The sequence below is a fragment of the Sinocyclocheilus grahami genome, unplaced genomic scaffold (genome assembly GCF_001515645.1).
Source record: "Sinocyclocheilus grahami isolate Dianchi unplaced genomic scaffold, SAMN03320097.WGS_v1.1 scaffold726.1, whole genome shotgun sequence".
Lineage (NCBI taxonomy): Eukaryota > Metazoa > Chordata > Actinopteri > Cypriniformes > Cyprinidae > Sinocyclocheilus > Sinocyclocheilus grahami.
The window spans coordinates 322802-347183 of record NW_015505905.1 but is presented as its reverse complement, the minus strand read 5'-3'; the positions used below and the strand labels follow the sequence as shown (position 1 = coordinate 347183).

The window sequence follows — 24382 nt, the reverse complement described above, 5'->3', positions numbered from 1 at the left end:
TTGGTTTAGTACAATATATTTCTGTCTCGATAGACATAGAAATCGATCGTTCCTTCCCCCACTTTTTACACTATAAAAAGGCCTGTTTACTTATGAAACAGAATGGCATTAGAATATGATATATGCGCTAGGAAAGCCAAGTGACTGAATACAAAATAATGTCATATTGGGAATGAGGGCAGTACTTTCTGATGAACGCGTCCATAGTTGTCAGCAAAACATTTACATACATGTTTGTCATTTATAGACATTTACACATTGTATCATAAATGGAAGTACAACTTATGAGAGAAAACAACTGAACTTGACATCATTTACAACATCTACACTTAAAGATGCTCATGCTGTCTGCTGATAACTGAATATTAAACGCCGTCATCCTTCATGTTCTTGAACATGCGGTATTGCGCAAATGAATACTGTTAACACTGATTTCTCGTCCTGCTTCTTCAACAGGCGATGAGGCCATTGAAAAGCACAGAGTTCAAGAGTTTATGGGAAAGTGTTTTAAAAACACATTTGTGGTGAAATTTCAGTGATTTTCTCCTTGACAGAGCAGGTCTTGACGTTTCTGAACAGATGTATCCATGGCTTTTTAGAGGAAGTTGAAGGATTTTAAATATTGCAACCAGATTTTCAGCGTAAAGGGAAATGAAAGATAAATGAAAAAATCCTGAGGTATTATACCCTAAGATTAATTTGGTAGAGTAACTTTTATGGAGGTTAATTTTCACTATTATGTTAATATGAAGTTTGTTTAATTTCTTCATCAGACACGGTCAGTGATGTAAAAAGTCCGGAAGGTCTGGGAAATGGTGAGATGTTCTCAGTTCTGTCGAAAAATGACCTCAAATTTTACTGCCAACATAAAGGGGAAATAAAAGTTGTTCTCGTTTGCTATTTCCGGCGCTGCTTTGAGTCAGTCAGTCAGCTGTTCCATTGAATCACTCACTGAGGATGGGAATGCTGGCATGATCCAAACAAGCTAACAGTTCTTCATTACAGCATTCTGCAGGGAAATAAAAAAAAGCTATTTAATAAAAACAAACACTCATATTGAAGCACATTTACCACATAGTACAACACAAGGCCACAGCACATCACAGAAGCCATTCTAATGGCTATAGACTGAGCAAATGCTGCCCTCTAGTGGAAAAGTTTAAGTAAAACAACTTACTGAAGATTTTTATAGAAATTGCACAAGCAAATACATGGCTTCACGTGATCAGACCTAAAATGCTGAACACCTTTCTGGAATGTTGATTAATAAAAGCCTATACTGCAAATATTGCCCTCATATAATGCCTTTTCAGCTGAGTTCATGCAGCAAAAAAGTGCACTGCACTGAAACTCTATTTGCACCCACTTTTGCAGTGGTGAATGTTTTAACTTTCAGAGCACCACAACAAATATGCTGTTATATTGTGTGTGGTATGAAATAGGCCTTACAGTAAATAAAGCAAAGATTAAACATGGTACGCAACTGGCGTGTGTGTGTGCACTTGCAAAAGAGTTCAATCTGCACACACTGCGAGAGACAGCGAATATAAAGTGTTAGTATACCCACATTTACGTCTCATGGTTTTGAGGACTGAAGTCTATGCTTTATAAACAGAAATGTCATAGTTCACACTTTGACTTTCCCAATTGCACCATTTTTGTTAAAAACCAATCTTTAAACTTTTTCATTCCTAAAGCAAATGTTTGCTGGATTACATTTACTGTTTGGAATGCCACCTTGGGCATGCAAGTGCAAAACGACATGTTTAGTGTGTGATACCAGGGAGTTGCCCCGGAAACTCTATCGTTTCTAAGTGCCATTTGTTTCAGCTGCTATCATCGGCTTCAATCCCAATCGACAGCAAGTAAAATAATAATAGTAATAATATATGTTAGACCCTATTCCATCTAAGCTCCTAAAAGAGGTGCTTCCAGAAGTCATAGATCCTCTTCTGACTATTATTAATTCATCGTCATTAGGATATGTCCCCAAAACCTTCAAAGTGGCTGTTATTAAGCCTCTCATCAAAAAACCACAACTTGACCCCAAAGAACTAGTTAATTACAGACCGATCTCGAATCTCCCTTTTCTGTCCAAGATACTAGAAAAGGTAGTATCCTCACAATTATATTCCTTCTTAGAGAAAAATGGTATCTGTGAGGATTTCCAGTCAGGATTTAGACCGTATCATAGTACTGAGACTGCTCTCATTAGAGTTACAAATTACCTGGTCTTATCATCTGATTGTGGTTGTATCTCTCTATTAGTGCTATTGGATCTTAGCGCTGCGTTCGACACTATTGACCACAAAATTATTTTGAAAAGACTAGAAAACTTTGTTGGCCCGACTGAGCCTGGTTTCTCCCAAGGTTTTTTCTCCATTCTGTCACCGATGGAGTTTTGGTTCCTTGCCGCTGTCGCCTCTGGCTTGCTTAGTTGGGGACACTTCATTTCCAGCGATATCGTTGACTTGATTGCAAATGATTGCAAATATACTATTTAAACTGAACTGAGCTGGATGATAACATCACTGAATTCAATGATGAACTGCCTTTAACTGAAAAATTTGTGTTTACTATTGTCATTTTGCATTATTGACACACTATTTTCCTAATTAATGCGGTTCAGTTGCTTTTTCACACAATCTGTATCGTTAAAAGCGCTATATAAATAAAGGTGACTTGACTTAATAGCAAGTTTGAAAGGTATAGTATAATACAAACCTTATTAAAAATAAACTGGGATATGCCCAGAATAAAATGAGCAACAACATAAATGAAAGTAACTAAATGAAAAGAGAGAGAATGTAATTACTTTAAACCAAATAATTCAATATAATTCTAATATAAGAAATATTTATAAATAATGTTTAACCAATGAGTAAACTTACGTTAATTCAGTTACAGACAATGAGAAGAGACTTTAGATATAACAATTTATGACAGAGCTAATTACAAAAGCTTTAAAAAATGTTTTTAAATAAAACAAAACTCTCATCGGCCAATCAAAGACCGTTGATCCGTTTTGGCTGTAAAAATCTGGTACGAATCGTCTGTGGTATTTTGGTTACATAATTTCCAGATTTAAATGTTTTACTTGTAGCAGCACATACTGAATATTACATATCACATTTTTCTTGAATATCATGCAGCCCCATCTTACAGTCTCAATTTCTGAATACTGGGAAATTATTTGGCCTGAGCAATACATCAGTCTATAAAAAATTAATGAAGTTGGGAGAAGCTTTGATATAACTGTGAAAAAATTACAGACCTGGCTCTGAGCTGCTGCTGGCTCTACAGGAGGATACAATTTGATTTCTTTTTCGCTTTCTTCTTTTCCACTGGTGTTTTCCTGTTAATTTGTCTGACCAAGTCATAGAAGATCTGCAATGTGTGAAGAAAAAAAAAAACAGATACTCAAAGTACTCAATATAAACATGAAACTATGGAATATGTTCTGAATAGGGGTGCTCCGATTGTTCGGCTACTGATCATTATCGGCCGATAATCACGTTGGGTTGATTGATCGGCGGTCTCTAAAAATGCCGATCTCAAAAAAACGATCTCAAGCTGATGATGGTGCCGTGAGAGGTTTGGCACAACATGCAGCGGCACAGTCTCAGTCTCCGTCCAGCGCGGGTGAAAAAATTAGGCTATAATGCTGAAGGTGAGGTACTCACCAGTAGCGGTGCGTCTGCAGCAGTGCAGAGATCGTTTCCGCACCGAGTCTATTGCTGCGCTGCAAGCGCTGAATTAATGTAACATCGCATTGTTTGCAGTAAATATGAACATGGATTGACAATGTAGTAATTACACCATAAATGCATATTATTAAAGTCTACCGTGTTTCACAGTCAACACATGGCTTTTTGGCTAGGTTTAAAGGGAAAGAGCACTTTTAGATAAACAAGGCAATAATAGATGGCACTCGTGGAGGTAGGAAAACAAAGTTCTTTATGAACTAAAGGATTGCTTGTTAACGTAAGAAAAGTAGTTTAAATATTTTGCCACTTGCTTGAGCAACTTAATATATAAATCTAGAATGTGTTGCTTATATTTATTGTTTAAACATGTCTGTGAAAGATTGTATTACTGTACTGTGTAAAAAAAATAAAAAATAAGAATTGCAATGCTGATAAAGCATTTTCAGTAACAATGTTTGGATTTGAAATCAAAATAATGGATAAATGTTGTGTTTGTGTTAAACAGCCACGGATCAGTAGCAGCGGACTCCTGTCTGAAAGCACAGTCTGTCCTGCTTCTCCTCTCACAAGAGACACCTAAGAGGGGAATTCCCCCCATTTTTAAAAATGAAATTCAGGCCCTGAATAAATGTCTGAAAATCCTGATTGGAGTATTACTATAAATAGGTATAAATGATAAAAAGAAGGCTTTAAAAAGATCGGTATCGGTGATCGGTATCGGCAGATACTGCTTTCTGTGATCAGCGATCGGCCTCAAAAAAATCCTGATTGGAGCACCCCTAGTTCTGAATGGAGGAAATGTCAAGCGAGTAAATGTTACATGCTCACATCAAGGACGTTGATCTTCGATTTGGCAGAGGACTCTAGAAAGGCACAGTTGTTCCACTGCCGGGCCAGATTTTGCCCCTGTTCTTTCCCCACCACCCTCTCATCCTCCAGATCACATTTGTTACCCACCAGGATCATTGGCACCTACAGTCAGAGAGGAGGAGAAAAAGAAAGTTACACAAAGGTAATTATGTGGATCTACCATTTCACCATGGAAACTAAATAGTTAGGCAACATTTATAAATGCATTGTAGGCTAGTTTTGTAACATTTACAATTTATTAGACCAGTGAAGATGAAAGACGCCAAAGGTTATTCTCAATTTTACGTCACAATTACGTCAATGCGCTAGCTGGAGGCAAAACAAAGAGAAAACTGAAGGCGGTCAATTCAAACCAGCGCAGATTCAGCTACATAAGGAGCTTAAAATATCGTCTTATTGTGATGTTGGGTGCCAGAATCGACTAAGGGGTGGGGGAAATAATCGATACAGCATAGTATTGCGATATTTTCCGCGGCAATACTGTATCGATACACGGACGCCAAGTATCGATCTTTTATTATACTATTTGGTAGAATAATAAAATCAATTTCTTTACAATCCACTAGATGGTGGTGTTAAGTATTTTTCTGGTGAGGTCAGCTGGGTCACCTTCAGCATGCAGTAAGTTTGTAAAATAAAGAGGAAAGTTATCAGGAAAGCCCCGTCCGCGTTTAAATCGGATGTATGGACTTACTTTGGATTTGTAAACAAGGAGGGGATGCAAGTAGGGATGTACCGAAAATATAGGCTACATATAATAATAATAATAATATATATGGCGCACTGCGTTGCGCCCGGCAGTGTTCAGTGCGCATGTTTCACTCCTCGTCACTGCACGGTTTCACGCTCAATATTCCGATCTATGAATGTGCGCTCGCGTACTGCTCATGCTCAGCGGAAAAGCAAAGTCCACTCAAATAACGCACTGACAGGAAATTTCTATGCAGTATAGGCCTACTTGTTCCGGTTTGCAGTAGCGCTACTGTGCTGTAACATGGTGTAGGCTAGTTCAGCTGTACTGGGCAACGCTGCTAAAATAATGCTACCTTCAGTGACGCTATGCTCTGCTCGTATGCTCTGATAATAATAGCTTTGTAGGACTATACATTATTTGGATAATTAGTCAAAAAAAATAAAAAACAATAACAACTATCTGATTCTGTTACATAGAAGTGAATAAAAAGAATATATTGATATTTAATATTAAGGTAACACTTTTCAATAAGGTTTCATTAGTTAATGTATTAACTATCATGAACAGACAATGAACAATAAATTTATTACAGTATTTATTAAACTTTCTTAATGTTAGTTAATGAGAATACAGTTATTCACAGTTAGTTCATGTTCATTCAGAGTGCATTAACGGTTAACAAGTACAACTGTTGATTTTAATAATGCATTAGTAAATGTTGAAATTAACATGAACTAAGATTAGTAAATGCTGAAGAACTATTGTTCATTCTTAGTTCATTAACTAAAGTAGTTAACTAATAGGGCTGCACGATATATCGAAATGATCAAAATATTGCAAATGTAAATATCGCAATATGCATATCGCAACGGCGTGCGATATCATTATCATTTTAATAATAGGCTACTTAAATCAAAACGTTGCAAAAGGTCAAAGTTTTAGTTCGACGCATATAGCAGAGAATTGCTTGACTTTAAAAAGAGTTATTAAGTGCAATAAGTTGCAGAAAACAACTCTTTGCCCTCTCGTCTTTCTGTCTGACTCACACCTCACGCGCAGCGTCTCTTCAGTTCTGCCGCACACTATTATGTCAATAGTACCCGTCTCGACGATCATTCTCGTAAATGCAGTCGGTTATGTTTTAAATGAATGTAAACAGCTGAGAAAGAAATCGGATGTGTATCATTATACTGGATCCGTGCAGTCGGATTTAAAGGGAGAGCAGCCTATAAATACGTGCTGCTGAATTAGGGATGGGCATTTTGGGAAAATTCTCATTTCGATCATCGATAGGTTTCAAAAACGATTAATCGAGTAATCGGGGGCGGGGCTTGTGCAGGGGGCGTGGCATGGCCGTAATGGATACAATGAATTTTTATGAAAATGAATGTTAAAAATAAAAATATGACATGAAAACCTGTCTATGAAAACATGATTAGGACATGTTAGATTATGATGAAGCAATGTTATTAATAAAGAAGCATCTAAAAAGGAATAGCTGCCTGAGTTTATGCCAATAAACTGAAGCTCATTCTATGACGCATCCTATGATAAATCAGATAACTTGGATACATAGCAGACGTAACATTACAACGATTTGTGTGTTTAGCTGTCTCGTGATGAGGCTGTGTGTGACTGGATAAACCATCGAAATGCAAACATGCATCTCACTGCACACTGCTGTTGTGGCACACTTGAGAGACTGGAGAACAGGTATCAGTTCTTCTACAATCTGCCAGTGCTCATCTTTCAACTCAAGTGTTTTCGCATCAGCAAGTTTTGTAAAATTGCGATCTGACAGAACAGTGCACACAGTCCATCTTTGTTCAAAAAGATGTTCAAACATATCGCACACAGAATTCCACCGTGTGCGACAGTACTGGATAAGTTTGTGTTCGGGTACTTTCTGCTGTTGTTGTTTCTGGCGAAGTGCGGCTGTAGCCACTGTGCTGTGGTGAAAATGTGCCACTAACCGGCTGCTAGCAGCTATAACGCTTTTTACGGATGCAACACCGAAACCTTCATTTATGGCTAACTGCAGGGTGTGCGCGAAGCAGGGCACTGATTCCCAAAGTCCTCGATTCGCCAGAACCATATTACTCGCGTTATCGTGGACACAAGCAATTACTTTGTCCGAGTTTGACAGCCACTGTTCTGTGGCATCTTTTAGGTAGTTGGCAATGTTTACGGCAGTGTGTCGTTCATCGAAACTGCACGTCTGTAACACTGCACTGTGCATTTCCCATTCAGCAATGTAATGGCAAGTTAGTGTTATGTAGGATTCAGTGGTCAGCGAGGTCCATGAATCAGTAGTGACAGCCACCCTCGCTGTCTTTGACAGTCTGTCCTTCAGTGAAGAAGCAGTCTTTTCATATAGAGCATCTATTCTTGCCGTGACTGTTTTGCGTGACGGAATGTCATACTCGGGCTCAACGTAATGCATGAAATCTTTAAATCCTTCTCCGTCGACGAAACTAATGGGCTGCAAATCTTTCACCACCATTTCAGCGATTAGCTGTGTCATCTTCTCGGTTTGCCTGCGTTGCATTTTGGTCTTACGGCAAATGATGCAATGCTCGTCTGAGTTGCCACTCTGTTATCGCCAGACATTTTATGAAAAGATGATAGCGCATTGTACTTCTTGTAGATTTGTGTGACAGCTTGGCGCTGCACAGCTTGCACTGAACTGTATTTTCATCGGTCTTCTCAAAGTGAAGCCAGACATCACTACGTGACTTTGAGGCCATTCTCTCTCTTCTCATGTCTTTTGACGCATCCTGTGGCAAGCTAACCAATCAGAGCTCAGAGCGCCGCCCAAAGTGCTGCTATAACCAATCAGGAAAAAAAAGAAAAGAAGAAAATTTCGATCATCATTTACATGTGAAATCATTGCTGTCACGGTCGAGTACTCGAGTACTCGATCACTGTTGCACATCCCTATGCTGAATATGTCACTAATGTTAACAAAACAACACACTGCCTATAACAAAGATTAATCTAAACTTAATTCATACAGTGAACACTATGCAGTGTTATTTTACATACCTGAATACTACGGTTTATTTTATCTATGCTTGTAAATTGTGTATCTCTTTTTCTTTTTTTTTTTCTTACTGACTGTTCACTTGTGAATTTAGTTAAATTGAAAAAGTCTTACAAAATTACTTAATATTATTTAATAAAATAATAAATAATCATTACAAAGCATTTTTCGGTTTTGGTTTTCGGCCAAGTGCATCCAGAATTTTCGGTGTCCGTTTCGGCCCAGAATTTTCATTTCGGTTCATCCCTAGATGTAAGACTACGTTTTATTTAATTTAATTTAAATTGAACAGTAATTTACTTTCAAATGCCCCAATTGCTGAAGGGTCCGCACAACTTTTTAGTACAATTTCAAGTTGCACTGTTCAAAATACCTGTAGTAGCACAGCAGTGCATAACTGTTTACATTTAATTAAAGTGGACTAGATTAGACTGCAATACAAATAGTTGAGTTTGCCAGGTGCATACATCATTTATGACAGGTTTTCATGAAAGTGTTGGTCAGTTTGTCTGCTTGACAATCCCATTTTACACTGTAACAATAAAACTGAAGTGAGAAACAAACTTAGAAATGTTTTCTTTTTAGTTAAACAGATGCTGTCAAAGTTTTCCTTTGGGCACATAATTTGAAGTTGGAAAAAGGTAATAAATTGCAATATATCGCAGAATATCACAATATATTTAAAATTGCAATAATATTGTATTGTGACACAAGTATCGTGATAATATCGTACCGTGAGGCCTCTGGTGATTCCCACCCCTAGAATCGACGTAGTAGAGGCTCCAATTTTACATTTTAAAGCATACCTGCTGCCACCGCCAGACAAAAAAACGACGACAGCTGTGGTTAAATGCGATAAAACGAGCGGACTGAACAGAAACGATAGTCAAAAATGCTCGCGTTTGCAGCGCACACTTCTTGTCAGAAAAGTTTAAATAAAGTATTGTCTTTTGTTGTTATGTATTATGGTTTGTGTTACGCGTCTAAATTTCTTATGCATCCCACGACTGTCACGTATGAAAATGTCTGTGTGCATGTGTGTAAAACAACAAACTGACTATTTATATGCTTAATGATCTGTAATCTTGTGGCTAGAATTTTTAAGAACTTGGTAAGAAAAAAAAATGAAAATACAGAAAAATTAGTTCAAAATTAGTTTCTGGAATTTTTATTTCTAGAAAATATTCACATCTTAATTTAAATGTACTGTATGTAAAGTAAAGGTATGTAATGTCACTGTAAACTTACATCATTTACAGGAGGTATATACTTTAAAATAACTATTTGTATCATTACATGACACATACATCTTCAAATAATATATCCATCACATTGAATGTTTAACTTTTTTTGTATTTTGGCCAAGTTCACTCTAATGTAGCTGTAAAAATAGTTGCCTGCTGAAATTGAAATATATATGGATTTTCATGACTAGACAGACACAGGTGAGTTTCTCTTTATTATAACTTTACACGTTAGGTTTCTCTATAGACGTGAATCACTCAACCAGAGGTAATTCTGTCAGATCAATCCTTTGAGCTAGCGTGTAGGGTCGGCCAATCTGGTTTCGTCCATTAAAGTTAACCTTTTCAAATAACAGTCGTGATCCCGGACAGTGAGTGACTTTACATATGCAGGTAAAATCGGATTTTCTCCAGCCATTGTTAAAAAACAAAACAAAAACAAGCTAACAAACTTCATAGCTAGCGTTCGTGAAGGGGTCAGGGGACTCTTTCTGCCTCCACCTAAGCTCCGCCCACAGAAAAACGTCACAATGTTTACTAAGAGAAAAAGGGTCTATATTTTCACCAAGTTGACCAGCTGTTGTAGTCGGTCTATAAGCTGTAAACAAGTTACTTTCTTCTTTTACCAGACAAACTGCTTATTATAAACAAGTAACCAATAAACTGAACTAAGACAGTACACATGGACAACAACAGTCTGCTGTAATGTGTATGTGTCTACAGTGTGTAAAATGGTGTGTGAGTGCAGTGATTTAAAGCCACCTAGAAAAATGCAGAACACAGTCAGTTTTCCCATTTCCTTCTGTGGCCTTGAACAGTGGAGAGCACACAGAGCGCTTCTCTCACTAGACTACTCTTCAAGCACCAGAAGCCTGCCATGTTTGGACTGGCCAGATGGAAAAGGTTTAAAATCTAAACAAACCAGCAAGAGGTAGTGGTCAGGGCAGATATTTCAGCACAAGCCTCTGTAGAGAAACAGAACTAGAAATGCCATGTTTCAGCTTTAAACTAAATGGCAGCAAAGCAGGCTGGGGACAAGGACAGAACTATCTGAGAGTGATAGCATAAAAGCAATACCAAACCAACCCACAGTCACACTGAAAAGAATAGGTCACTCAAAAAAAACAAACATTTACTTAGCCACATTACACAGTTTGAGACAACGTGAGGTTATGTTCACACAGCAGCAGAATACGGTTGTCAGTCCTGTATTTTTCTCCCCAATACTGTTATGTTCACACACAGTTCAGTTATTTACAGGATCGACGGCTGCATTCTGTTACCAAACACTAGGGGTGTAACAGTACACGTATTTCGAATCGAGAATTTTTGGTACACATGTGTACCAAACAAATAGTTCCAATTTTTTCAGGAAATTCAGACAATAAATGCTGCTTTGGCCTGCCTCTTTACTACTAGTTTTAATGCAAAATAAATATGAATTGACATCTCAGCCCTCACTAAGGGTTGTGACGGTGAGGACATTTTCTAATTAGACTATACTTTATTACATTTACTTTACCTGTTAGTGATGCCTTAATTATTTAATGTACATGTTTAAATAAATATTTTATGAAACACGTTATGACTCTGTAAATTATTATATTTCAACAACAAATAGAAATTGTATAATTCAGAAGTTAACTTAAAAACAATTTACATGTTTGCATACATATTTAAAATTTAAGTGTTGATTATTGTAGTAAAAAAAAAAATAGTAACTGAATTTAAAGGAACACTCCACTATTTTTGAAAATAGGCTCATTTTCCAACTCCCCTAGAGTTAAACAGTTGAGTTTTACCGTTTTCTAATCCATTCAGCCGATCTCCGGGTCTGGCACTTTTAGCTGTAGCTTAGCATAGATAATTGAATCTGATTAGACCATTAGCATCTCGCTCAAAAATTACCAAAGAGTTTCAATATTTTTCCTATTTAAAACTTGACTCTTCTGTAGTTACATCGTGTACTAAGACCGAAGGAAAATGAAAAGTTGTGATTTTCTAGGCCGATATGGCTAGCAACTATACTCTCATTCCGGGGTAATAATCAAGGAACTTTGCTGCCGTACCATGGGTGCAGCAGGCGCAATGACATTACGCAGCGCCTGAAAATAGTCCCCAGCTAGCTAACTTCCAGCGTGACCGGCACTAAGTTTGTTTAGTTGGTTATGTTGACAGAAGTTAGCCTATAGCCTAAATTATGTTTTGGCAGAACTATAAGCAGTCTGTACTGAATATGACAAAACTGGAGCCACAAAATAAACAGTTAAAACAAAGATGACAACTTATTGTGTTGTCCTTGCTAGTGTTGCTTTCGTCAACGAAAATTATGCCTAAATATAGTCGTCAACAAACCTTTATCACGTGACGAAGACGAGACGAGACGAGATGAAAATGCTGGTCATGTGACGATGACGATAATTAAATGTACAATGCAATATCGTTGACGAATAAAAACGAGACGAAATGTGGCTTACAAAATAAAAACTATGCCAAAATGTCTCTTCAATTTCGTTGACCAAAACGAGACGAAACGAAATGTTATAACGTTATTTCGTCTCATTATTATTATAATTTTGCAGTATTTCTGTTTCCTATGTCTCGCATGAACGTGACAAACTAATAAAAACTAAAATGACAGTTTCACACAAAGACTAGACTAAAGCTAAAATTAAAACACTAGTCCTTGCCATTTGCATCTAACAACAAAACTTATGATTAATTATAGGTGCTCCCACAAAAGTATTAACCGAATCATTAACTATAATTATTACACAAGATCAAATACCAGAATCCAAAGAATTCACTCATACACTCTTAGTGAGAACAGCTGGCCTCAAACTTATACAACTGATGTGTGGCCCATTCATGCCTTCCAGCCTCAATAGAGCTGAACCTTTGCTGGGGATCTGGACTTATAGTGCGCTCAAACCCACAGAAGCAGCGTGATGAGAGAGACAGAAAAAGACACACACGGTGTAAGGCCAATCAAAACACATTCCAGGGATGCTAAAACTGCTCATTGTGGTGATCCCCTGGGCCAGCGCTTCACGCTTCACACTACACACACACACACACAGTTCTTTCCACACATGTCCAAAAAAGGGCATCCCATGACTGACACAGAACAGAGGCAAGCAAGAAGACTTAGGAGTTGAGGGTGGGCTTTTGCAGAGATGGTGTATAGACCCATGGGATAACGGACTCATTTAATCAGTACTCTTACTTTGCTTAAAGTTGAGAAATACATAGAATATTCACAATATTGCAGGCAATATAAAGTTAAGCATATTTGTGATAGATTGCTATGATTTTAACATTCAATTTCCATGTAATGTCACTAAGACTAAATTGCACACTAATTTGTTTAACTTGTTTAATACAAAATGTATACAAGGAGAAAAATCTTTGATTTTCTAAATGTTACTGACATAGAAAGAAAGAGAGAAATCAATAATGGTACTTTAAACTGCATAAGCAACTACCAGGTGGATTGTGAAAAAAAAAATCATGTTTTAGTAAGGCAGTGATTTGTTAAACTAAGTCTTCTAAAGTGCTTCTCTTTGAATGCATCCATACATCATCGTCCACTCAACATGAATGTTTTCTCATACTTACATCCTCGGTGTCCTTTACTCGTAGGATCTGCTCTCTTAAGTCCTGCAGGTCGTTGAATGTGGACTGCGCTGTGATTGAGTACACAAGAGCAAAGCCCTGACCGTTCTTCATGTACAGGTCCCTCATAGCTGTGAACTGCTCCTGAAAGAGAGAGAGGGACAAAGTACACAATGAAAAATAAAGCACAAGTATTTAAAAGTGTTACTTTGTAAACTCTGACACTTCAAAAAAAAAAAAAAAAAAAAAAAAAAAACTTTGTGAAGAGTCAAAGTTTTGGGTGAACTGACTTTCAGTGAAGGGACAGAAACGTCTCAGATTTTGTTAAAAATATATTCTTTTAAATTCAATATGTTGTAATGTAATGTCTTACATTACTTGAGGGATTTTCTCTGCAAATATTAATGCACGATTAAACATCATGCTTTGGTTTTTCAAGACCTCTACAGACTAATCTCTGAGAACTAGAGGTCTTCACGGGTTCACTTGAATCTGGAAACACACAGTCTAACCCCGATTCTGATTCAAAACTTCAGACATGAGCCGGGTATATTAGTTGTTTTTTTTTTTTTTTTTAAACATGCCAAGTTTAGGTTTTGACCTTTAAACAATATTTTAATTTGAGCCCGACCAATATGGGTTTTTTGGGGCCGATACGATACCAATATTAGGGGGTAAAAAAGGCCGATATCGATATATTCTTTGTGTATATTATAGTACAGTACCAGTCAAAAGTTTGGACACTTTCCCATTTGTGTGTCCAAACTTTTGACTGGTACTATATATAGAATACAGTATACATAAACAGAATATATATACACAAACACATTTTTTGCAATGATCACTCAAATGTGGTGATCAAACACTTATAATGACATGACAGAGATACGTAATGGAGGCAGGGCATTTAACAATAAAATGTATTATCCAAAATGAGTCTAACATCAGTGCACTGAACAGTAAAGTTGAAGTTTATTCAACTTTAATTCAATTAAATTCCATTCAACTTTATTCCGTTGAAGTTTATTTCACAGAACATTCATTTACGGATTTGCGCTACTGTCTTCACACACAGACGAAATTTACTAGAGAAGTGTGACATAATATACCTCTGTAAATAAATACAATTTAAATTCACGTCTCGCGCTCTTTAATGCCCTTTGAATGTAACGTGTACGTTCCTTTGGAACTGGAATCATGCCGGAATTTCATGTGAAGTCCACTTCGCAGGGCACTTAAGGTCGAATAAGACAACGCTTGAATGCTACTGCCTGAACAAGAGACCTTCTTTACTGAAGTGAAAGTGTTGACTGGTGTCACTATCTCTCGACCGCGCTGGCGGATCTCCAACAAATTCGGGGGATCCCTTCAGCTCGAGGAGCCCTCTCGAACGCCATCCTCCACGCATCGGTAGCCCCCCGGGATCCCTTAATCGGTCGGCGCCGGGCCGCGAATTTAACCACCCGTAACTCCCGGACCCCGGGGGCTATCGACACAGGGGTGGTCTCATTCGAAAAAGGGACATTTTGTCTGCATTATATGTTCTGTAAAAATTTTTTTTTTATATCGGCAGCATATTCGCCGATACCGATATATCAGCGACAGGCTCATATCAAAACGATATATCGGTCGGACTCTAATTTTAATATTAATAACAAATACATATCAATAATTTGATTATATCCTTCTCAGTCAGTCTATGCTTCCATGTGTAAATTACCAAACCAAACGGAATTCTTGCGTGAGCAGCAGCATTATGCGGTCCTTATAACCTGCACTCTGCAATGAGAATGATGCCGGGGGATTTACTTGTTAATATTAACAAATATAAATTCCTTGTCATTTGAGGTGCAACATAAGCGGTTTATCTGCTTGGAATTGCTTGCAGAAAACTTCTGCCAGATAAAAAAAAATAACTCATCTAAATGCAGTTAGTGATTTCAAAATTAATCAACTAAATCAAATTAACAAAAATTAAAGCATAACTGTGTATTTTCTTTTTTTTCCTCAAACAAAACAATGTGAAATTCCACAGAAAACATTTCTGACATACAAAAAGTAAAGTCGACATTATCTGGCAACATGGGTTAAAAATATATAGCTAACATAAATGTTATGAAGAAGGATCAGAGAATACATTTATTCGACAAATAAGGTATGTTTGTGTCATACCAAGTTGTCACCACTCACCACTGACATGCAGGGCTGCAAGCTGTGCAAACATCGCCAACTTTTGCATTCGGGTCCAGTTGATTTTTACAAAATTTCCATCGGGTCAGGTCAGACTTGGGTCAGGTCTAATTTGATAGGGTCTGTCTTGGGTCAGGGTTTTCTTTTTTTTTATTATTAATTTTTGCACGTCAGGTTTGGATAAGAAGAGATTTGTGTCTATCCAAAATCGGGTACAGAGCTGTGAAATATTTTTTCTCCACTAATGTGGTTACAGTACGTTGCCAGTACTTGCTGGCTGAAGTGTGGAAACAGGGAGGCCAAAAGGACTTACTGTTCCTGCTGTGTCCAGGATCTCCAACATGCACTGCTGGCCATCCACTTCCACTTGCTGCATGAGGAGAAGAGAAGAAATTAAACAGAAATAAACATCCATTGTTTACTGGGGTATTGAACAAAATACAGGAAAGGCTACTGAGCATAGAATTGCTACCTTCCTATAGGAGTCTTCTATTGTGGGGTCATATTTCTCCACAAAAATTCCCTGGACAAACTGGACTGTCTGCAAGAGACACAGATATTAAATTAGAGCCAGAGAATGTTTTACAGAAAGCTGTACATAAGTCAATGTCAAGAGACCAAAACACAAGTTTATATGAAAAAGTTCTTAATTTCGTTGCATTCCAAATTTTGATTAACTTTGATCTGCAAATTTATTTCACATGAAGATGTTTGACCGATAGAAGATCTGTATGTCCTTGGGTCCATTCTTCGTACATCGGAGATGATTTGACAGATGCCAAATCTTTTAATCCTGATAACTGATCACTGGCTAATTTTGTTCTTCAAACAAGTTAGCGGATTAGATTAAAATATCTTTCTTAAATTGTCCGAGATTATTTTGTGTTGTTAATGTTCACTGGAAAGGGGTTATCGACACTCAAAACCATGATAAGCAGTGCAGTGATTGGCTGGCTTCAAGACAGCAACTTAATGACATCATATAATTAAGATAAAAAAACAGCCTTGTGAGCAAAATGACATCACTAGTGAAAAATAAATATACTTAAATGTATTTGAAATACATTTATTTTGTGTTAAGTATTCTAAAAATGCATTTACATATTACAGTGGGGGAAATATTTATTTGATCCCCTGCTGATTTGGTAAGTTTGCCCACTTACAAAGAAATGAAGGGTCTGTATTTTTATGGTAGGTTTATTTTAACGTATAGAGACAGAATACTTACCAAAAATTATATAAAAGGTTAGAAATTGATTTGTATTTCAGTGAGCGAAATAAGTATTTCATCCCCAAGCAAAACATGACTTAGTACTTGGTGCAGAAACCCTTGTTGGCAAGCACAGATGCAAGACTTTTTTTGTAGTTGGTCACCAGGTTTGCACACATCTCAGTAGGGATTTTGATCCACTCCTCTTTACAGATTCTCTGTATGATGTTGCTAAAAAGAACATTATTTTGTATATTTGGTGTAATGAAATGTGTTTATGCGGTTTAAGGTAAAAAAAAAAACACATAATTTTCCACATACTGTACATTGTTTCTCCTCTATGCCCCGCCTTTCTGAAACACGTCGATTTTTACAAAGCTCATCGGTTTGAAAAGTGAGGTGTGCTCTGATTGGCCAGCCATCCAGTGCGTTGTGATTGGCCGAATGCCTCAAGCGTGTGACGGAAATGTTACGCCCCTACCATACTGTGATGCCATGTCCCGCAGCCGGCATTGTTGACTACTCTCCCAGGATCAGGAAACAGTCTTCCATAAAATGCACTGCACACATCTGAATATTTGGGTTGAACTGTTCTGGAACAGTGTTGTAAATACAACTTAACCACTGATTTCTATTTGTGTCCTTTTGGAAGGCCAAACTAAATATTTTCGCTTTCACAACAAAACACACAGCATCTTCACAACATGGCGGCGGCGGTGGCAGGAACAATAAAGTTACGCCTTCTTTCTTTGCGTGAACATCTGGGTGGCGTTATGCAAATCTCCCCACATCGTGACATAGACATGTGGGGGAGTGTTTAAACGAGGCGTTTTAGGAGGGCGTGGACGAGTCTTAACTTTTATAAAGAATATCTCTTTGGGTTTGAGACTTTGCAACTTTAAGGGTCTTATCTATTCACAAACAGCTTGTAACAGTCCAAAGAGAAAGGAAATCTTGAAATCGCATCATATGACCCCTTTAAAATTGGTTGGAATGGAAGATACAGATTGTGTGGACAGATGTCTTATACACTTAACGAGCTGACATTAGGAGTAACTTCTTAAAGTGGCAGGACTAATCTGTTCCACATGGGCACATAACCAGAATTCTTGCTGGTTGGTAGGGGATCAAATACTTATTTCACTCACTGAAATGCAAATCAATTTCTAACCTTTATATACATTTATTTTTTCTGGATTTTTTGGTTGATATTCTGTCTCTATCCATTAAAATAAACCTACCATAAAAATTACAGACCCTTCATTTCTTTGTAAGTGGGCAAACTTACAAAATCGGCAGGGGATCAAATAAATACTTCCCCCACTGTATGTACTTAATAAAAAAAAAAGCAACTGTACACTGAACTGGTATACTTAAAGTCTGCTAAATTGGAAAAACTAATTTTGTACTTAATGCACTTTAATTGTGGGGAAGTAGTGCTGAAGTCCAACTAAAGATATACTTAAGTATTTTGATTGTGCTAAAGTGGAACTATTGCAAGTATACTTCAGGTGCTCTTAAAATCATCACAATTAAAAGAACCAAAGACTTCAACTACTTCAGTCTGTGTGCATTGAATTTATTTAATACACGAGTTTCACAATTTGAGTTGAATTACTGAAATAAATGAACTTTTCCATGACATTCTAATTTATTGAGATGCACCTGTACATACACACTGAGGAAAATATTTATTTGATACCCTGCTGATTTTTGTAAGTTTGCCCACTTACAAAGAAATGAAGGGTCTGTAATTTTTATGGTAGGTTTATTTTAACAGAGAGACAGAATATCAACCAAAAAAATCCAGAAAAATTATATAAATATATAAAAGGTTAGAAATTGATTTGTATTTCAGTGAGCGAAATAAGTATTTCATCCCCAAGCAAAACATACTTGGTGCATTGGTGCAGAAACCCTTGTTGGCAAGCACAGATGCAAGACTTTTTTTGTAGTTGGTCACCAGGTTTGCACACATCTCAGTAGGGATTTTGATCCACTCCTCTTTACAGATTCTCTGTATGATGTTGCTAAAAAGAACATTATTTTGTATATTTGGTGTAATGAAATGTGTTTATGCGGTTTAAGGTAAAAAAAAAAACACATAATTTTCCACATACTGTACATTGTTTCTCCTCTATGCCCCGCCTTTCTGAAACACGTCGATTTTTACAAAGCTCATCGGTTTGAAAAGTGAGGTGTGCTCTGATTGGCCAGCCATCCAGTGCGTTGTGATTGGCCGAATGCCTCAAGCGTGTGACGGAAATGTTACGCCCCTACCATACTGTGATGCCATGTCCCGCAGCCGGCATTGTTGACTACTCTCCCAGGATCAGGAAACAGTCTTCCATAAAATGCACTGCACACATCTGAATATTTGGGTTGAACTGTTCTGGAACAGTGTTGTAAATACAACTTAACCACTGATTTCTATTTGTGTCCTTTTGGAAGGCCAAACTAAATATTTTCGCTTTCACAACAAAACACACAGCATCTTCACAACATGGCGGCGGCGGTGGCAGGAACAATAAAGTTACGCCTTCTTTCTTTGCGTGAACATCTGGGTGGCGTTATGCAAATCTCCCCACATCGTGACATAGACATGTGGGGGAGTGTTTAAACGAGGCGTTTTAGGAGGGCGTGGACGAGTCTTAACTTTTATAAAGAATATCTCTTTGGGTTTGAGACTTTGCAACTTTAAGGGTCTTATCTATTCACAAACAGCTTGTAACAGTCCAAAGAGAAAGGAAATCTTGAAATCGCATCATATGACCCCTTTAAAATTGGTTGGAATGGAAGATACAGATTGTGTGGACAGATGTCTTATACACTTAACGAGCTGACATTAGGAGTAACTTCTTAAAGTGGCAGGACTAATCTGTTCCACATGGGCACATAACCAGAATTCTTGCTGGTTGGTAGGGGATCAAATACTTATTTCACTCACTGAAATGCAAATCAATTTCTAACCTTTATATACATTTATTTTTTCTGGATTTTTTGGTTGATATTCTGTCTCTATCCATTAAAATAAACCTACCATAAAAATTACAGACCCTTCATTTCTTTGTAAGTGGGCAAACTTACAAAATCGGCAGGGGATCAAATAAATACTTCCCCCACTGTATGTACTTAATAAAAAAAAAAGCAACTGTACACTGAACTGGTATACTTAAAGTCTGCTAAATTGGAAAAACTAATTTTGTACTTAATGCACTTTAATTGTGGGGAAGTAGTGCTGAAGTCCAACTAAAGATATACTTAAGTATTTTGATTGTGCTAAAGTGGAACTATTGCAAGTATACTTCAGGTGCTCTTTAAATATCTTGCATTTAAAGATCGATATTATTCAAAGATAATACAATCCTCATCAATAGAGACATTTAAACTTTTTAGGTTTAATATTCAAAAAAATGTGCATTGTGCACAACTAGTACTTCAAATAAAGTTTATTTATAATTTTATATCAGTAAGTCTCAAGTGAAATGTCGATGTTAATAGATCTGAACTATACTTAGTATGAAATAAATCTATTTTAAATGTATTACTTTTTTATTATTAATAAAAGTTCTAATACATAAACTGTGTAACAGTTTATTTTTTAAATGATTCCCAATTATTATTTTTTTTTTTCCGAATTTGTACAGGCTTTGTATTTTTCAAATGTCAAGAGTATTGTAATTAGCAATTAATTAAATTTTGAAGCTGATTTGTTATACGTGATATGTGATTAAAGTTTCTTAATACATAAAATCCATCTTAAGTATTTTGAGATTTGATGAGATTTCCTGCAATGCATCGAAGCCACCTGCATAAAAACTCACTGCTCAAATTAATGTATGGCTTAATAATTCAATCAATGAGTAAAATTGGTTGTGTCCATTATTATCTATAGATTACGCAACATTTCAATTATTTGCAAAATAACTTTACAATTATATAATTTTTTTTCCTGGTTTAATAAGGAAGAAGAAAGTAGCAGTGGCTGGGACAGACTTTCAGTATCACCTTCACTTAAAAAGGTGCACTCTAATCCTGTTTACATGAAATAAGCCTGCTCCCGAGCAGATTTGAGCTAACGGACCTGTTGCTATGAAAGCAACTCCGCTTGAGCTTTGAAGAACTTGACCATCCTGGATCATGTCAAATTCGACCACAATAAAATCCAGCTAAATGATTAATTCACGTACGAAGAATGTACCCCCTGGCATGACCTCTTATTTGAATTAAAAGAAACTTTAAAGCTGCAGGTTTGCAGCATTTTGGATTTGTTATTCATTTTATGTTGAATTTATTTATGTTTTAAAGGAGCGTGACGTCATAATAGGGCTGGGCAATAAAACGATAACAGTAATTATAACAATATGTTTTTCCCTTGATAGAATGATAATACATGTTTGATAAATGTTCAATATAGAGCCTGACCCATATGGATTTTTGGGGGCCGATACCGATATTAGGGAGTAAAAAAACCGCTGATATCAATATATCGGCCGATATCCCTCCATGCGTCGGGTAGCCCCCCGGGATCGCCAAATCGGTCGGTGCCCGATTGCGAATTTAACTGTCCATAACTCCTGGACCCCTGGGGGTATCAACACAGGGGTGGTCTCATTCAAAAGGGGGCCTTGAGACGTACACTCAATTCGGCATTCGAGAGGGTTCCTCGAGCTGAAGGGATCCCCCGAATTTGGTGCAGATCCACCGCGTCGTTACGAAGATGTGGCCGTTCAAATTTTCAATGGTATTCCATACACTTAAGCTTTAAAGCGTTTCATTCAGGTTGCCAGTAGCAAACAATGGAGCGCGCTCTGCTGGACAAACTACAAAATTACACCAATTACAAGCATTTTATCTGCGTTTTATGTTCTGTAATAAAATGTTCATATCGGTGGCATATCGGCGGCATATTCACCGATACCGATATATCTGCGACAGGCTCATATCGGCAAAACAATATATCGGTCGGGCTCTAGTTCAATATAATGTTTATGTGCTAAAAGCGGAATGAAATCGTGTTAATGGCACCAACAATGGACCACTTATCAGCTTGGAGCGAGCAGATTACCTTTATTAATAATACTTGCTGATCGTCTTGATCACGCGACCAGTGCTGTGAGATCCACTAAGAAGCACTTTAATTCAGAGAACAACACAAATATCTTGAAGACTAAGACAGGGCTAGTAAAATTTTGAACCACTGTCCCGACTGGGCCAGTAGAAAAATCCTTAGTGTTGAGCCCTGTGTTTTCATGCCTGCACTTTAATAAATAACTGCAGTCTCTAGTGTCCAGATGATTATTCAGAAATTATTTTAATATGCTGATTTGGTGCTCAAAAAACATTTCCCCATCATCAATGTAGAGAACTCTGTCATTCAAAAGTTTGGGCTAAAGTCAGATACTAAATGTAATACTTTTATTCAGCAAGGACACATTACATTGATTAAAAGTGTCAGTAAAGGCAATCATAATTTTACAAAAGATTTTTTTTTCACATAAATGCTGTTTTTTACTTCCTATTCAAAGATTCCTTAAAAAAAGAAGAAAAAAAACACCACGGTTTCCAGCAGCGCAACTGTTTTTAAATATAATAACTACCATTATTAATAATTGAGCACCAGTTATAACAACTAATAATAACAGCATGCTAGAATGATTTCTAAAGACCTTTACAGCTAGCTATAGAAGCAAATGACAATCGGAGAAAACCAAAGCCACGGTCTACTGATCATTACTGTGGATCATTACTGTGGATCACATCATTGCTTGGCTGAGCAGTGGAGTTCAACTGCTCTGAGGTTTGGTGAAGATGACATGGTATACTGTACTTACCAGGGCTGATTTGCCCACACCGCCAGAGCCCAACACCACAAGCTTGTATTCACGCATGGCAGGGTCTCTTCACCAGACTCCTCAGTGCTCTAAAAACAACAAAAGACAAGAGAATGAGTAGGTCTCTACATATTGATACGTGTTAGTTTGTGTGTGCGGTGTAGAGAGCATCCTGGATCGTAGCCCAGGTGGGGGATATTGCAAGCATGACCTCTTAAACACAAAGCAGCTGTGGGTTCTGGATGGAAGTGTGCAGTCTTGAGCCAGGACGGAGGCCTGCTGAGCCTACATAGATTTAACTGGCCCACACTGATCTGGACACTGCAAATCTATGACAGGAAAGAGGATGGTAGAGGAAACGAAATCTCCTTTATGACATAAAAATCCAAGTCTGTTATATAACAGGACAGAATGTGCATTTATGTTACTGTGTGGGAAAAGTTAACCACCATTGGCTTTTAAAGTAAATAAACCAGAGTTGTGGTCTGAACAGCTTTATGTACAAAGCATGCCACGTACATTGGTCAGTGAAAATCATTTACTCCACCAGACCTTGAACGAACACATTCTTTAAATCAACAACTTAATCTCTTCTCCAAATGCTGCTACTACAACCATGTGGGACCTGTTCAGAATGAATAATATATAACCAGGATAACGAGTATGAAACATGCTCCGAGTTGCTTCAGAAAACAAAAAAATAGAGCAACAACAAAAGCATGTTGCTGGAAATGGGTTTATTATTGAAAATGCAAACTGCTTGTCTGCCAGCAGGAGGCGCTGTGAGAGCGGTGGAACTAACGGGTTTCTCCAGTAATGGCTGTAAACATGAACGGTACTTTATCAGATAAAAATGCCATCTAAACTATTCTGAAGACAGTCGGTTCCCTTCAGAGATACATTCATATAAAACACCCGTTTTGATTTTGAAACGTGCAGTACTCATGTTTATTCAATGAAGTCAAATGCCACAAATAAATCAATGTATGGGAAACACTTGTAATGTATATCGGAATTGTTTAAAAATCATATCACCGTTATTGAAAAAAATTATATCGCGATACATATTGATATTGAATTATTGTCCAGCCCTACATAAAGGACAATCCCTTTTGTGTGAAAAGGTTTCACAGGTAAACCATTCTGCTGGCTTTCATATAGTAAACACACATGCAGTCAAACATAGGTCTTCTGAAGTTACGCCTCTGTGGTGAGGAGCCAAATCCAAACAGTGGCCAGGCTGCACTCAAGGAACACTAATCTCATCCACTCAACCAGTCTCATATGTGCTGTTGCTCGAAAGCTTTGGTCCATTTCTGCTTTTGCAGGATTGGTCGGCATGCAGAGAGGAGAATTTTCTTCCTTTAATGGTAACGGCAGTGTAGAAAAGGCGATGAGATGCCAAACTGAGGCCACCGAGAGGGAAAATGACCAGAGGTAATGTAGAACTAAAACTCAGATGTGATTAGGAGCATTTCAGAAGCAAACGACTTCCAGTCGCTCATGATGTCTGGAAAAAACACTTGCAAACAAAAAAACAAGATGGAGAGATATAGCGTATGACCACACCTCTTGGCTCCCAAAAAACAGCTGCAACTCCAAATAATTCAAATTATGTTCGGAAAAAAGCACATTTTTGCATGTCAGTCCTCAAGAGCCAGTGAAACACTTCCATTCTCCTTTTCTTCTGTTTGTTTCCCTAGGACACAAATAGACTTTTAAACAACAACAAAACATTTACCTTGCCCACTCAAGCATGGTATAATTACTAGGGATGTTCATTTTAACCGGTTAACCGACCGTAAGAATTTTGACCGATTAATACAATCAGTTAAACGGTTTAAAAAGTCATTAAATTATTTATTTTTTAAGTAATTTATCAAAATATTTAAAAATGTTTGCTTCATGATTAAAAAAAAAAAAAAAAAAAGTGTTTTTTTGGGGGGGGGGAAAATAAAGTGGGATTAAGTTACGT

The 24382-nt window shown here is 37.3% G+C and overlaps 1 protein-coding gene across 2 annotated transcripts in view; it reads right to left on the bottom strand.

Annotated features, from left to right (window-relative positions):
• The window catches only part of LOC107560426 (ras-related protein Rap-1A-like), a 33074-nt gene continuing 8692 nt past the window's right edge, over positions 1 to 24382 (bottom strand). For both annotated transcript variants that reach the window (XM_016244608.1, XM_016244607.1), the window contains exons 2-8: positions 22408 to 22496; positions 15836 to 15904; positions 15677 to 15733; positions 13177 to 13317; positions 4536 to 4679; positions 3275 to 3387; positions 1 to 1009 (exon numbers count right to left, since the gene is read on the bottom strand). In XM_016244608.1, the coding sequence (XP_016100094.1) occupies positions 3298 to 3387; positions 4536 to 4679; positions 13177 to 13317; positions 15677 to 15733; positions 15836 to 15904; positions 22408 to 22464 (558 nt within the window). In that variant the 5' untranslated portion in view covers positions 22465 to 22496 and the 3' untranslated portion in view covers positions 1 to 1009; positions 3275 to 3297. The remainder of the gene's footprint in view (positions 1010 to 3274; positions 3388 to 4535; positions 4680 to 13176; positions 13318 to 15676; positions 15734 to 15835; positions 15905 to 22407; positions 22497 to 24382) is intronic.